The sequence below is a fragment of the Nelumbo lutea genome, chromosome 2, assembly GCF_056320005.1.
Source record: "Nelumbo lutea isolate HS-2025 chromosome 2, American lotus-T2T, whole genome shotgun sequence".
Taxonomy (NCBI): domain Eukaryota; kingdom Viridiplantae; phylum Streptophyta; class Magnoliopsida; order Proteales; family Nelumbonaceae; genus Nelumbo; species Nelumbo lutea.
In genome coordinates this window covers 9,670,280-9,684,662 of record NC_142685.1, presented here as the reverse complement: position 1 = coordinate 9,684,662, position 14,383 = coordinate 9,670,280, and the positions used below count along the sequence as shown (strand labels likewise).

The 14,383-nt window shown below is 42.4% G+C and overlaps 1 protein-coding gene and 1 pseudogene across 4 annotated transcripts; one reads left to right on the top strand and one right to left on the bottom strand.

The window, feature by feature from the left end:
- Positions 1–337: 337 nt before the first annotated feature.
- LOC148868465 (uncharacterized) lies at positions 338–2,325 on the top strand. Of its 2 annotated transcripts, none has more exons than XM_088968520.1 (2): positions 338–1,696; positions 1,795–2,325. In XM_088968520.1, exons 1-2 carry the CDS (start codon positions 721–723, stop codon positions 2,172–2,174), a joined length of 1,356 nt encoding a protein of 451 aa, XP_088824646.1. In that variant the 5' UTR covers positions 338–720; the 3' UTR covers positions 2,175–2,325. The 2 variants fall into 2 exon arrangements, with proteins under 2 accessions (XP_088824646.1, XP_088824645.1); XM_088968519.1 differs by having other exon boundaries at positions 344–1,696; positions 1,792–2,325.
- A 5,993-nt stretch (positions 2,326–8,318) lies between these two features.
- LOC148868464 (zinc finger CCCH domain-containing protein 66 pseudogene) lies at positions 8,319–11,638 on the bottom strand (annotated as a pseudogene). Of its 2 annotated transcripts, none has more exons than XR_016107459.1 (2): positions 11,390–11,638; positions 8,319–11,062 (listed from the first exon to the last, which is right to left on the bottom strand). The product of XR_016107459.1 is annotated as a zinc finger CCCH domain-containing protein 66 pseudogene, transcript variant X1 (transcript). The 2 variants fall into 2 exon arrangements; XR_016107460.1 differs by having other exon boundaries at positions 8,319–11,034; positions 11,390–11,621.
- Positions 11,639–14,383: the final 2,745 nt, after the last annotated feature.

The window sequence follows — 14,383 nt, the reverse complement described above, 5'->3', positions numbered from 1 at the left end:
TTCTTTTCCCAAAATCCAAAAAATATATAAAATAAAACCATATTTCTAAACCTTTTATCAACAATCCCTAGACGGTTCACGCTAATGGTGGACCGGAGTTCGACCCACGCAAGCCCACCCACCCGCCCGCCCATTGACCCATTTACACTCTACTTATGTATGCTCTTTGTTTTGGTACTTTTGGAGTGAATGAAAGTCAGCAAGAAGCATTTTTCAGTGCATCCCATCCGACAAACAGAGAGACAATATAAAAAAAGGAAAGAAGAAAAAGCTCCCCCCGAGTTCCTCATCGTACCAACAACAAATAAAAAGCCCACTTTGCCCCAAGTCTCTCTCCAAGGCCCAATCCGCTAATCCAGTGTGATTGTGTGAACTCAAGAAGAAGAAGAAGAAAGCAACTCAGTGCTCACTGCTAATTGTATCTGTGTATGCCCACCACCATCACCTACTTTTTCTTTCACTTCGCAATAATTCAACTCTTTCAATCAATCTCCATCACCTCCACAACTTTCAAACACAAAGCCCGCCCTCTCTCTCTCTCTCTCTCTCTCTCTCTCTCTTTTGCTTTTCCCTCTTCTCTTTTATTCAAATTTCTCTTTTTTCCATTGCTTTTTTTTCTGTTGCTGTTGCTGATTGCAAGTAGTGGTTTCAGTGATTTCTTTTTCCTTTTATTCAAATTTGGTTTCTCTTCCATTCTCGACACTATTCCCATCTCCATTAATGAAGACTTCCTGCTCATCATCCTCTACCTCTTCCACCACCTCTTCCTTTGATGGAAACTTGGGTAATTCCCACAATGCCACCGTCGGTTGTCTCTCTACCATCGTCCGGCGCCTCCTCTGCTTTGGTGATCTCCCTACTCACCCCGCCGATCACCTTAAAGAACCAGACTGCATCAAGCTGGATCACGGGCCAACCTCCAAGGAGACGGAGGAAAAGAGTGACATCCCCACGGCAACTCCAGGCATAGTGGCTAGGCTAATGGGTCTTGAATCATTGCCGGCGAAGACTCCAGATTCAATTGGCCGAAGTAGGTCTGCAAACTCTGCAGAGTACTGGCCAGAATTTGAGAAGCCACAGGGACGGCATCGGCGCGTAAGGACTTCTCTGTCGTTTCGCGAAGCCTCGACGTTCTTACAGCTGGAGAACGAAGATTTCCTTCTCCTCAGCTTTGAGAATGTGAGAGAAACTAATGAGCTGAGATGTAAGGGAAGGAAGTGCGAGACGGGTTTCGGAGAATTGAAGCAGAGGAAAACAGAGATGAGTAGAAACAATAACAAGGAGAACAGAAAAGAGAGAATCGAGGAGAAGAAGAACAAAACGAACGAGGAAGATAAAGAAAACAGGAAGAGGGTTCACAGCGAAAAGGAGAAGCCGGAGAGAAGGATCTCCGACAGACGGCCTTTGCGTGAGGTTAGCAATCGTTGCGACATCAAGGATCAGGGTTCAACAAAGCCTCAGAAGAAGAAGGATGCTCACACAAACCAGAATGCACTTAGGAAGATAGGAAGTCCACCGAAGCCTACTAACCACAAAGACGTCTCTGAGAAAGCAAAACTTGCCAAGAAGAAGAAGAGCGACAACAATGCCTGTTCAACCAAGAAAGTTGAAACCGAGTGCAACTCGGAAAATTCAAGCCCGGTTTCTGTTCTTGATCTCACTAGCTTTCTAGTTGACTCTGAAACTCCTTTATCAGGTTCTTCTTGATTCAAAACCTTTACAGTGTTCAAGAGTTTTCAAATTCAACAGTTTCTCATTCTAACATTCTCCATTCTTTAAATGTTTTCATAGCAGAAGAAGAATCGAAGCCAAAAGGTTCAACTTCAAGAAGGAAACTATCGCCAGAGCTAGCCAAGTCCGAAGGTCCATCTCCACTTTTTGCTCGTATTACGAGCTTGGATGATTGGGAATCAAATTCATTTGACTTAAAAGCAACCAAGGAAACAAGCAAGGTGGATGATCAGGCCCACTTAGAGTGGTGGGGAGAGATTTGCCATTTAACAGATCAAGACATTAAAACCTCAAGTTGGGTTTCAAGAGAGGTGTCAACGTTGGAAGAATTCGATGAGATCAGGATTGAATTCAGCGTACAAATCCTCGACCAACTTCTACACGAGATTATAGACGAATTTGCAATATTTCCTTCCACGAATTTACTGTACAATTGTGTATAAATTCTGCAAACTCTCTCACTGTACTGTATTTTTACTTCTTCCCCTGTTAAGACAATGTGAACTCGAGTTCCCTGAGACTTCAGAGATCCATGGCAGCGTGTATTGTAAGTTGAAATAATAATAATAATAATAATAAAGAAATATTCTCAAATGGAGTACAGCCGTATAAAGAAGAAAAATATAGTTTTTTTTTTTTTTTATTCAAACAACGATTTATTATTTTGAAGTTTGAAGTTTGAAGCATTCATTTAAAAACCGAGCTGGACGTTGACCCAGAGTCTGCCTGTCTGAGGCTGGATGGCGGGTTGCACGGTTCAACAGGGTATCGTTTAGTGAAACGACTAAAACCGTCAAAAAGTAGGACCGAATTAATTGTCCGGTGACTGTCACTGGGAAGAAGGATCAAACAACCGGGTGAAAAAACTCATTTGCATAACCGGGAATTTGTTAACGGCTGAAGTGGATGGAATGAAAAGGTCCGTTTAGTTTGTTGGAATAGAGATTCTAAATTGAAATTGGAATGATTCATTCTGATTCTAAACTGTTTGGTTTGGTTGAGTAGAATAAGAATCCCATTTCTATTCTTGTGAAATGGCCATTCCCTCCCCTTCACCTGCGAATGAAAATCTATTCCAGCCAATTCTAATTCTGAGAAATTCCGATTCCGACTGTAAACTAAATGAACTCTTATTATTTTGTATTTTTTAGGCTGCAAATATTTCAACATAAAACTACCTTCACTTTTGGAAGAAAGGCTCAGTTTGGAAGTAGGAAAAACTTCCCTTCCGTTAATGGCATAATGCTTTAAATATTTTAGATCCCACTTTGAACATTGTTGAGATGTACAATTACTGAATCACCCCATCGAGTTTAATGTAAATAGATTATTATATTAATATTAATTTATTTACCCTTTTAAGGGCAATTCAGTAAATATCCATCTCATAAAATTTTGTCAGAGTCAAAGATAGGATTTTAAAAATTGAAAAGTATTGCAAGTGAGTTCTTGCTGAATTCACATTTGCGCCCAACAACATATCCCACCCATGCCCACTGAGAACTTCGGGACTCGGGAGATGTTTAGAGCGCAAATGTGAACACGTCTTTGCTATTCGACCACCAAACTACGTTGCTGAAGTTGTTGGAATGGCACAGTTTGGACCTTAATTAAAGGCATTTCATCTTCTCTTTCATGTGTAAAATTAATATCTTGATTTATAAAAATATAGCAGGTAGAAGGAGGTGGAGCCAGAGCAAAAAGAAAAAGAGAAAGATGTACGTACATGGTTGAATGTTTTTGGCATCATCGTCCGACCAAGAGTAAAATTTTTTGTTTACTAAAACTGTTCATGGAATTAATTAATATCTTCTCAAACCCACATACGCAAGTTTCCATATATACCTCTCTCTTGGGAAACCTTGTAAAGGAAACCTTTTCCTTTGTAAAATAGTAAGTGACCCTTTAAATTTTAATTGGTTTGCAGAAAATAGGAAAATACATTACATTAAAATGAATTCATCAAATTTGGAAAGCGAAAGGATTCCTTTTCTTCAACAAGAATGCGAGACTGCATTCAATATTGGAGCTTGCGATCAGGAAAAGAAAAAAAAAAAAAAAAAAGGAAATATTGGAGCTGCGAAGCCAGTTATCATTCCATGAACCCATGCCCACCCACGGCCCACCCACGGCCCACCCAATGGTCCCCTTCTCAGGTTAGGCCCGGCCAAACCCATGCCCGTTTCCCAGCCATGCTGGGCCCCAGTGTAAATACATACTAAAATAATACAAAACATAAGGTTTTACGTTTATATTTAGGTTCAGTTTGAAAAGAATATAAATACAAATATGTATAATATAAATACATATAAAATACAAGAATTTAGACTCTACATATTTATATTTATACTCCTTCCAAACTCACCCTTGGAAGAAAACAAGAACCATGAGAATGAACAAAGGGAGACCAAGAGGATCCCCTATATGACATTCTTCACCCATTGGATTGGCCACAGGATTCCTCCATTCTTTATCCATTGTCCACCAAACACTGGTTTCAACTTTCAACTTTAAAGCCAACTCCTCAGATCTCTGAAATAGATTGTACCCTTTGTAGTAGCATATTTGCTTATACCAATCAACTAAAATACAAAGCTAGTATATTCTAAAAAGGAGAAACATATATTTGAAAATTTTAGGAGAATATGCAAAATAATTGGAATAAAAAGGTTTAAAAATAGGTATATATATATATATATATTTCAAGTTTGTTTGCAAAGAGCATGTTTGCTGGTTGAGTCTTAAGACTGCATCTGTTTTGAGGTGTAAATTCAAATTTTACACTATGTAAAAAATGAACCGATTTAGTGATGGTGAAAATGAACCGATGCAGTGGCTGCTGCAGCTGCTTTTCGCATAAAAACTGGGTATCAACAGAGCAACATCCACTGCATCAGTGATGAAGTTTTGGCTCTGTAGGTATGTCTGAGTTTACCTGATGTACAAGAAACAAAATGAAATCCACCGTGCGTGCATTGATCTGTACATCCATCGTTGTTGTGCATCAGTGATAAAGTTTTGGCTCCACAGGTATGTCTGAGTTTAGCTGATGTCATCGATCCCTGAAGCCTGATGAACTACCGGTGCAAATGTCCAACTGAAAAAGCTGGTTCGTGGATCACCCTAGTCCCATTTAATGAGCCCTCCAAACGGGAAATGCTGCATGATGGGGACCTTCTCATGGCCCATGCAGTAGTCGATGCGGCTCGAATTACCGAAACTATCGGTGAAGTATGGAATGAGCTCGAGGTTGGCAGATCGGAGATTGTCGAGGAGAAATTGAAGCATCAAGGATTCAACACTTTTGGTCATACGTTCATGCCAATCCCGATAAGAGTAGTTAATGATGAGGGCAGATTTGGCCCTCCACTGAAATTGTGACACGTCGCACCTCGTGACAACTATGAAAACACCCAACCAACAAACTTATAAAGTTGGTGACTCACCCGGGCACCAGTCTAGCCGGCCTGGCACGACCTGCGTGCGGCCTGACGCGCGCCTGCGCAACCTGCGCGCGGTGCACACGCGCGAACTGCATGCGGCCTACGCACGGCCTGCGCGACCTAGCCAACCTGGACCAGCCTAGCGCATGATCCGGCCAAGGCGCCCACCAACGAACCTGGCCTAGACACTAACCCGCCGACTGACACAGGCGCCAACTTGACGACCTGATCTAGACACTGACCCGCCGACTGACACAAGTGCTGACCTGACGACATGGCCTAGACACTAACCCGCTGACTGACGCAGGCACCCCTCTGACAACCCGGCCCAGGCGCCGACCTAGCCGCTTGACACAAGCGCCGGCCTCACAACCTCGAGGAGTTCACCACCGTACCCCGGTTCTGACAGGATGCGACAAGTCTTACCGTTTGGAGGCTTTTCACCCACCTAACCCGCGAGGACTCCGGTATATAAAGACCTCACCCCCCAAAGGGGAGGGGGATGAAAAAGAAAGGGAAGTAACCCTGCTCTCTAGCTCTCTCATATTATCTTCAAAGCTCTCTACAATAAGAGGGCTAACTTAAGCATCGGAGAGCCCCCACCAGGAAAATACCCCCGGGACCTCTGATTCAGTTCTCGTAGGTCCTTCAGCTCCCACCGCCTACGAAGAGGAGGAAAAGATGCAGTTCTCGGAAGTCCCTCAGCTCCCGCCACCTACAAGGAGGAGGAAGAGATGGAGTTCTCGGAGGTCCCTCAGCTCCCGCCACCTACAAGGAGGAGGAAGAGATGGAGTTCTCAGAGGTCCCTCAGCTCCCGCCACCTACAAGGAGGAGGAAAAGATGGAGTTCTCAGAGGTCCCTTAGCTCCCGCCACCTACAAAGAGAAGGAAAAGATGGAGTTCTCGCAGGTCTCTCAGCTCCCGCCACCTACAAAGATGAGGAAAACATGAAGTTCCCACAGGTCCCTCATCTCCCGCAGCCTACAAAGGAAAGAAGACCACCTCATGCTGAGGGTAGTCGGATTGCGCCGCACCAGGGAGCTCCAACATTCTCTAAGGCATCGGCCGCCTAGTAGAGAGTTTGCCAGGCAGTTCGCCACCAGGGAGTTCGCCACCAGGGAGCTCACCACCAAGCAGTTCGCCCCCAGGCAGTTCGCCACCAGGCAGTTCGCCACCAGGCAGTTCGCCCCCAGGCAGTTCGCCACCAGGCAGTTCGCCACCAGGGAGTTCGCCACCACGCAGTTCACCCCCAGGCAGTTCGCCACCAGGGAGTTCGCCACCAGGCAGTTCGTCCCCAGGCAGTTCGCCACCAAGGCAGTTCGCCCCTAGGCAGTTCGCCCCCAGGCAGTTCGCCACCAAGGCAGTTCGCCCCCAGGGAGTTTGCCACCAGGCAGTTCGTCCCCAGGCAGTTCGCCACCAAGGCAGTTCGCCCCTAGGCAGTTCGCCCCCAGGCAGTTCGCCACCAAGGCAGTTCACCACCAAGCAGTTTGTCACCAAGCAGTTCTCCCCCAAGGAGTTCGCCACCAAGTAGCTCGTCACTAAGGCACGCCACCACTGGGTCGAATAACGAGGTACTTTGCCAAAAAATTTTACATCACAAAACATTGGTACGTGGCCGAAAACCGCCACATCAATTGGCGTCGTCTGTAGGAATACACTACAAAAATCTAAGTTCTCATCCTACCAAAGCTAAGTTCTCATCTTGCCAAAACTAAGTCCTCACTTTTTAGAAATTGAAGCTATCGTTTTATAGTTTACATTTTTTATGAACTCAGAGACTATGCAGGAAACTAACGGACTAAGTAGCTCTACCAACCTTACTTTCAATACAGATAATGCCATATCAGGAGGACCGTTGCACTGGTGAGATCTCACGACAAAGCCCAAGAAGTTCTTGCTGGAAAGAGAGTCGTGGAAGCAGCAAATGTCATTTGGGTTGGTTATTGCTTGGTAGGAACTTGGAAGGAGTAAGGAGGAGAGACGGCACCGTGGGTAACGGCGGCACTAGTGGGGGTGCCGTGATCGATTCTGGCACCGTGATCTGGGCCTTAGACAACCAGGGTAACGGCAGAAAAGAATGCTATCAAGTGGCTCTTTTAATTGAAAATTCAATACTATTCTCAGATTTCGGTAATTTAACATCCTTCAATGTGGCAAATCAGTATAACAGCTGCAAAGATTCCATATCACACATAAAGGCATGCTGCCAAGGTCACATCAAGATATGGAAAATGAAAAACCACTTAGAGTAAATGTCGTTGATATGGAGCTGAAACATGCTATGAGATTAGTGTGGAGCAGATCCAAACATGGAAAAAGAATAAATATATCATATATCATTTATTACTTATTATATAATATTGTACACATATTTGTATAATATATATTATAAATATAAAAAACCGAAGAATCAAATTGATCAAAAACCGAAATCAATGGACTGGTTAATCGATGATACCGGTTCAGTTTCAGTTTGGAGAATTAAAAAAAACGTACCACCAGTTCGGTTTATAAAAAATTACCATGATTCGGTTAACGGAACGGTGGCACCCCTAATATTAAGTATATATAATAGAAAAAGCCCAAAAATAGATAATGAATTGTATTTTGAAAAAAAAAAAAAAAAAAAGTGAGACACTGAAAGCAAAATTCCCAATGATGTTTGACATTTCCTACTAGTAGTGGTAGCCTGGTAGGAAGGGCAAAACCCAGAATCGTGCATCGCATGATGTGACATAGTGATTCGTGAAAGGACCCCACACGGCATTAGTTGTCGCGTTGGGGAATCTCATATCTTTGTGATTCGTCACAATTGTCAATTGCCCAGCCAATCATGCTCTCGATGCTCATGTCTATCACCTATCCTTCTCAGTGCCAGTGAGTGGGTCCAATTCCATCCAATCCAAGCCAGAGCAGCCAGGTCTAGCACACAGTATGGGACCAACCAATCACCGTCAATGCTAACCTACTTTTTTTATCCTTACCGAGAAAGAAAGAAATTTAAACAAGAGCACCCAAGTATTGTTGTTTCTTCAATTCTTGTCCTAGATTTGCCAGATGATGATGATTTGATTTTTACGAAGAAAACACTTTCAGGACGTTATAAACTTAAAGAAAGGGGGAGGGGGAATAAAAGGAAGAGGAATTTACCAAAAGCAAGATAACTGGAAATGAATTAATAATGAATACAGTCTATGATGATCAGATGAATTCGCTCAAATTCAACAATTCTCAGTTACATGTGATGTATCACAAAAGCACCTTATGGACTCTATTGTGTTGCTTACATTCTCATTCTTCGACAACCTTGGTCTTACGAGCAAAAGACCTCCCTCCGCTCTTCAACTTTCTCTTATAGGCAAGCTCTAAATTAAAAATGATATTCCTCAACTTCACAAGAGAAAAAAAAAAAAAAAAAAAAGAAAAGAAACAAAGAGAGAAGAAACTTAACTTCTTTCACCTAAACCAACTTGCTTTGAAATTGAAAAGCAAGTAAACCTATCTCTCTATCTATACCAAGAGCAAGGACTCAATTTGTTCCTCTGCCCAATTTCTGTTCAACTTGGCCCTTCGGGTCTTCTTCTGCTCATTCTTGCCCCCTTTCCTACTTACATCTTCATATAATGAATATTAATAATATGAATAAAAAAATGGCAATATGAACTTGTTAGGTTAAACGACGAGCCACACAGGGGTGGTGGGCGTCAACTTGCTTAAGCCACCATCTGCTCCTGCTCCATGTACACCTGCTCTACCCATGGCGAGAGCATCTCTGAACCTCCACTGCTGAGCTGATACTGCTGTGGTTGCGGTTCTTGACCAAGTTGTCCATTTCCCATCGTTGGAACGTCCTTCACTAGAGACTGCACCCACGACACATCTGGCTCATCAACTGTTGGCGTCACTGAGGCTGCTGCTAAATTTCTATTGCTGTTTCTGAACCCAAATGAAGCTGACTTCCTCAATTTGTTAAGTTCTTCTCCTTGAATGCCCCAGTCCAATTTTCCATCAGGAGAGCCCCAATCACAAAGTGTAGAAGACATCGCAGTGGCAGTAGCCGCAGCAGCAGTACAAGTAAATCCAGTCTGGCGGTTAACTGGACTGCGGTCTATGAAGCTCTGACTCCTCTTTGCACAGGCAGCTGACCTCGCATTCATTACTGCTGCAGCCGCTGCCCCGGAGGGATCAAGGGCAAACGATGCTGATGATCTCGCTGGGGAAGAGGGCAAGCCTGTGGGATAGCTTGAACGCAGTTGCTGCTGGTTAATGGTCTGGCGTGTATGGATACCTTTCGGAGATTGCAACTGAGAGGCTGCAGCATTCAGCGAGAGTCCTTGCAATTGAGACAACACCGACGTGTCAAGAGAACCAAAAACATCATCCAGATTCGTAGGCTTTACCCCACCTAACCGGCTGTATTCCCCAGTCCGTCCACCAGATGAGGCAGCCAGGGCTGCAGCCGTGGCCAAAGACCAGCCCGATTGGGTAGAGAAACTAGACATCTCATCTATCAGCTGCTGCCGCTGATTATGACGATCCAGCGCAAGTAATTCCATGTCTAAATCCATATCCCTGGCACTCAGTGCGGCCTTCAACCGGCTACCTGGAAGCTGCAAAGTCGGAGGGGCAAGACTAGACTGGTTCTGCCACATCGCTGCCCCCATAGGAGAAGAGGGTGACATGGGTGGTGTGGACGTAGGAAGCATAAGTACAGACGGGGAACCAAGAGCCATTGGACTCAACGGCGCCACGTCAAGTGAAGAAACGCTTAGAGAAGACGATCTCGGTGATGGAACGGCTGAGCCAGTCGAGGCGTACAAGGGGCGTAACTCTTCCGGCTTGTGCGCAAAGAAGCACACCCTTCGCGTGCATCCAGTCTCATCCTTGCAGAGCCGTGTTCGATACTGTGCCGGGTGGAGCCAGCACTCGAACACACCATGCGCATACTCACAGGAATCTCCCTGCCGGCAATTTCCTTTCCGGAACTCCGGGCAGGGAACACAGCTGTAGTGATACTTCCTCGGATCACGGCGCCTAGCGTTCTCCCCTGGGTGAACAAACGGGCATTCCGTCCAGTCATGGGAGTAAGCCCTGGAACAAGGCTTCACCTTGAACGTGTACATCCTGAATTCATCTGTCCCATATATCCCGTTCTTTATGTCTGGGAGAGAGAGATCAACTGGGTATTCTTTTTTCTCACTGAGATCTTTAGAGGCCCGTGGCGTTAGCAACTGGTCTGGCTGTTCTTCCGTCAGATCAGAATTCCATCCCTCCCCAGTAAAACTGCCGCCCTTCAATACCTTCTCCAGTGTTTTCTTCCTTGAATTGCACCATTTCAACGCTGGAGGGATCAGGTCCACCGGTCGGTTCCCGTTAGCATCTAGGGAGTCAATATCCGCGGAAGCATCAAGCAAAAGCTTGGCGATGTCGAGAGAAGCAGAGGACCCGCCAACGGCAGCACAGTGGAGGGCGGTTGCTCCGTCCGAGCCACATGCGCTATTAACATCAACCTTCCCGGTCGAGAGGATGTATGCAACAACCTCCTTGCTCCCAAACATCGATGCGATCAAGAGGGGCGTTCTCTCCACAAAACCCATCTTCTTTGACCCAATCCCTCTCCCATACCAGGAGCTGGCCTCATCAATATCAAAACCCTCCTCTTCAATTGCACGCCTGAAGCCGATCAGATCATCGGAGGCCGATAATTCAAGCAGAACAGAAAAGTTGCGGTTTAAACTCTCTTTTTGCTTCTGGGATTCACCCTCCATGACCAAATCTATAGCAGATGTTTTCCTCTTCGGCCCACTGCACATGGAATAGACGAATAGTCTTTCCTTCCTGTCGATTCAAGCACTCTCGTTCTGCAATAACGAGGAACCAAATTCACGTCTGCCGTCGATATATACAAAGTAAGAATAAAGAACATTTATACTCAAGAAAAAAAAAATCAACAATATGCAGAGATTACACGAAAACGGTAACTTTTAGGAGGAGAATACAGAGAAAAGAAAAGCTTTTATTAGAGTTAGAGGGATAAAGATTCCTTTACAGAAAAGAAAAAGAAAACCACTTAGCGGTTCAAGAAATGCCAATTACATCTCGTAACAAACATTTAAACTCACATTCAACTCAAGCGCAGTTTCAGAAACAATAAATTTAGGATCTTTATTCTTAAAATAACGATAAATGGAGAAATAAACGAAAAGATGAACTTACCTTTGAGAGATTTGAGATAAATGGTTAAGAGTGTATCAGATGAAAGCGAAGAGAACTCGATCGAGTTATCAAAAAGTCTTGTTTTGAGCTCCTTTTTAACTACAACCTACAACAAGAAGCAAGCAAGCGATGGAGAGAGAGAGACGAAAAAGAGAGGAAACTGGAAAGCGAGTCTCCTCTTCTCCTCTGGTTCGCCACGGTCAAAAAGGCGAGAGAAGCAACGAAGCGACCTGTCTTCTGCTCCTAAATGAAACTCAAATTCAAACCAAATTCAACTTAAATTCGGCCGACCCCACCACCTTCTAATATCGAACCGCCTTAATGCGTTGTACGACACGTGTCAGTGGGTTTCTGAAACGCATTGACGGCTGTGACCGGGAAAAGATTCCTCTATACATCACGCCATACGCGTTTTTTTCCATGGATGGGTCATCGTCACTCGTCAGTATCCACTAAGCGGATATCATCTCGCCGATATATCGCGATTCCTTTCGTTGTTAAAGATTCTCGAAAATATCTCCGCATCGGTCACGGCCTAACGGACTCGACCGTCCTCCTCACGGTGAGACGGTGAGTAAGAATTTTTTAATTTTTTTGGTCAAAATGAAGGACGCTATGTCGCTAGACTCGCTACGTTTGAATTTTTAATTAAAGTGGCATGATTAAAATTAAAAAAAAAAAAATCAACAGTATAGAAAGCTCCAAGTGGCTATATGCAGCTGAACTAAGGATCCCGATAGACCCTAAATTAGATCTTAACGGCCATCAGGTCATGTATGCAATGCAAACCATTTCAAAATTAAAACCCGAGTTAATACAAATCCAACAGAATGAAAGTCATCCTCTGATTGGAATCAATTTACAGAAGTTCAAATCAATGGTTTTTTCACTATTATGATGCATCATCAACAGCGTCGAAAAAAGAAGGGATACCAAGATGGTTACTTGTGGGGCCAACATTGGACATGAAAGTCAAAAAGTGATTGGTTGAACGGGAAGTATTGGGGTTTTGGAAAAGTTTGGACTTATTGGCCCATCATCAACCCACCTGCCCTTCCCGTACTCAATTCACGGGTCAGATCGACTGATCGAGTTGGGTAACGGGTAACCGACTAGGCGACTATTGCCGTCCAAATGTTATCGAAATGTCCAAATGTTGTCGAAATGGTTCTCTTACTGTTACTGGGTATAATCAGAAGATTAAGGTTATAAATGTTATCGATACGTCCAAATGTTATCGAAATGGATTGGATATGATCCTGATGGCAAAATCTTTGATGTGAAAAGATATGGTATCAAAGAGTTTTGACCAATCAAACTCACCCATCAATTTTGATAAATAAATTTCTGATTGGCTGTTACATTTATGATTTTAGTTGATTAATCAGAAATTTTTCATATCTTTTCCATATCAGTCAAACTCAATCCTGACTTTTGGTTTTATTTTTTTTCCACAAAGTGGTTGTTTGGTCTCTCTCAGCCTTGAACAAGTCCTTGATACATACTTAATACATACATAAAATTCATGGGTCCAAGATTCATGGAAGTTATTTAACCTTGGTTTTATTTTTAGTAATTAAATTTCAATAATTGATGAAATTATTATATAAATATCAACACCTAAACTATACTTTTTCATAATTTTGGCAAGTTAGAAAATTTAATTACTGAAAATTACATGCTGAAAATTACTGATTTTGTTAATTTAATTTTAGAAAATTTTGAAAACTAATTATTAAAATAAAAAATTATTGAAAAAATTATTATTAATTAAAATATTAATAAATACAAATTTATTTCATAGAAAATTTTATTTCAATAAATATAAATTTATTTTTTACATTTTTAATAATTTTTGTGAATTTGTTAGTATTTAATGATATTATCAGATAATAATTAAATTTTTTTAGTAATTTATTTTTAGTGGAAAATTAATTTCAACAAATACAAATCTATTTTTATATTTTCAGTAATTTTGATATTTACTATAATTTTGGTTGTTTAGTTTAGTGAAAGTTAAATTATAAAACTTCTAATTATTCAAATAAATAATTGGAAAATTTTAATAATTTCCATAAGTATTTGATACTACATTTCACAGCAGGGGTCATACTCCCCATCTCAATCCCCGATCCCTGAGGGTGACGAGTTCCTCATCAGGACCAGAATCCTCCCTCACCCCCCCCCCCCCCTTTTTATTAAAAGTATGGTGGTCCACGTTGCCATGCCTCTCCTTGCTCCAAATCCCCTTGCTCTCTCTCCTTAATTCTCCCTCCCTCACTCTTCCTACCACTCCCAAGTTACCAAGTCATCAATCTTTAAAATTTTCTTACTAAAAACATTTCCAAAATCTCTCTCTTAAAATTTCTCCACACTCCTAATTTATTGTCCTTAAAACTCCCATTTTCGACCCACCCTTAATCTCTCTCCCTTTATAACCCGACTTTCCAATTATTTAAGAAACACCATCTCCTAATTCCTAAAACCTACCCTCATTCTTCAAATATTGCTCATAACTAACTTTTTTTATACTCCAAATTAATCCCCACTTTAACCATGACACGACTCCCTCCCTCCCTCTCTCCCTCTCTCTCTACCCATAAATTCTGAAAATTGTTGAAACCGATGCTTGTAAGGTGGGATATGGAGGAATCCTAAAACAAAACATGAATTGTAAGGATGAGATTATCCGATTTACCTTTGGAACCTGAAATGAAACGCAACAAAAATACTCTGCTGTCAAAAAAGAAATGCTTACATTGTCTTATGCATCACTAAGTTTCAAGGTGATTTAATAAATCAACATTTTACTCTTCAAATTGATTGCAAATCTAGAAAAAAAAAGGATGTTAAAAACTTGATTTCAAAATGGATATTTGCTATATGGCAAGTTATTTTATCAGTTTTCGATTTTGAAATTAAGTATATTAAAGGATATGGCAATGCTTTAGCAGACTTATTAATCAAAGAATTCCTCCAAGGACATCTAGTTAA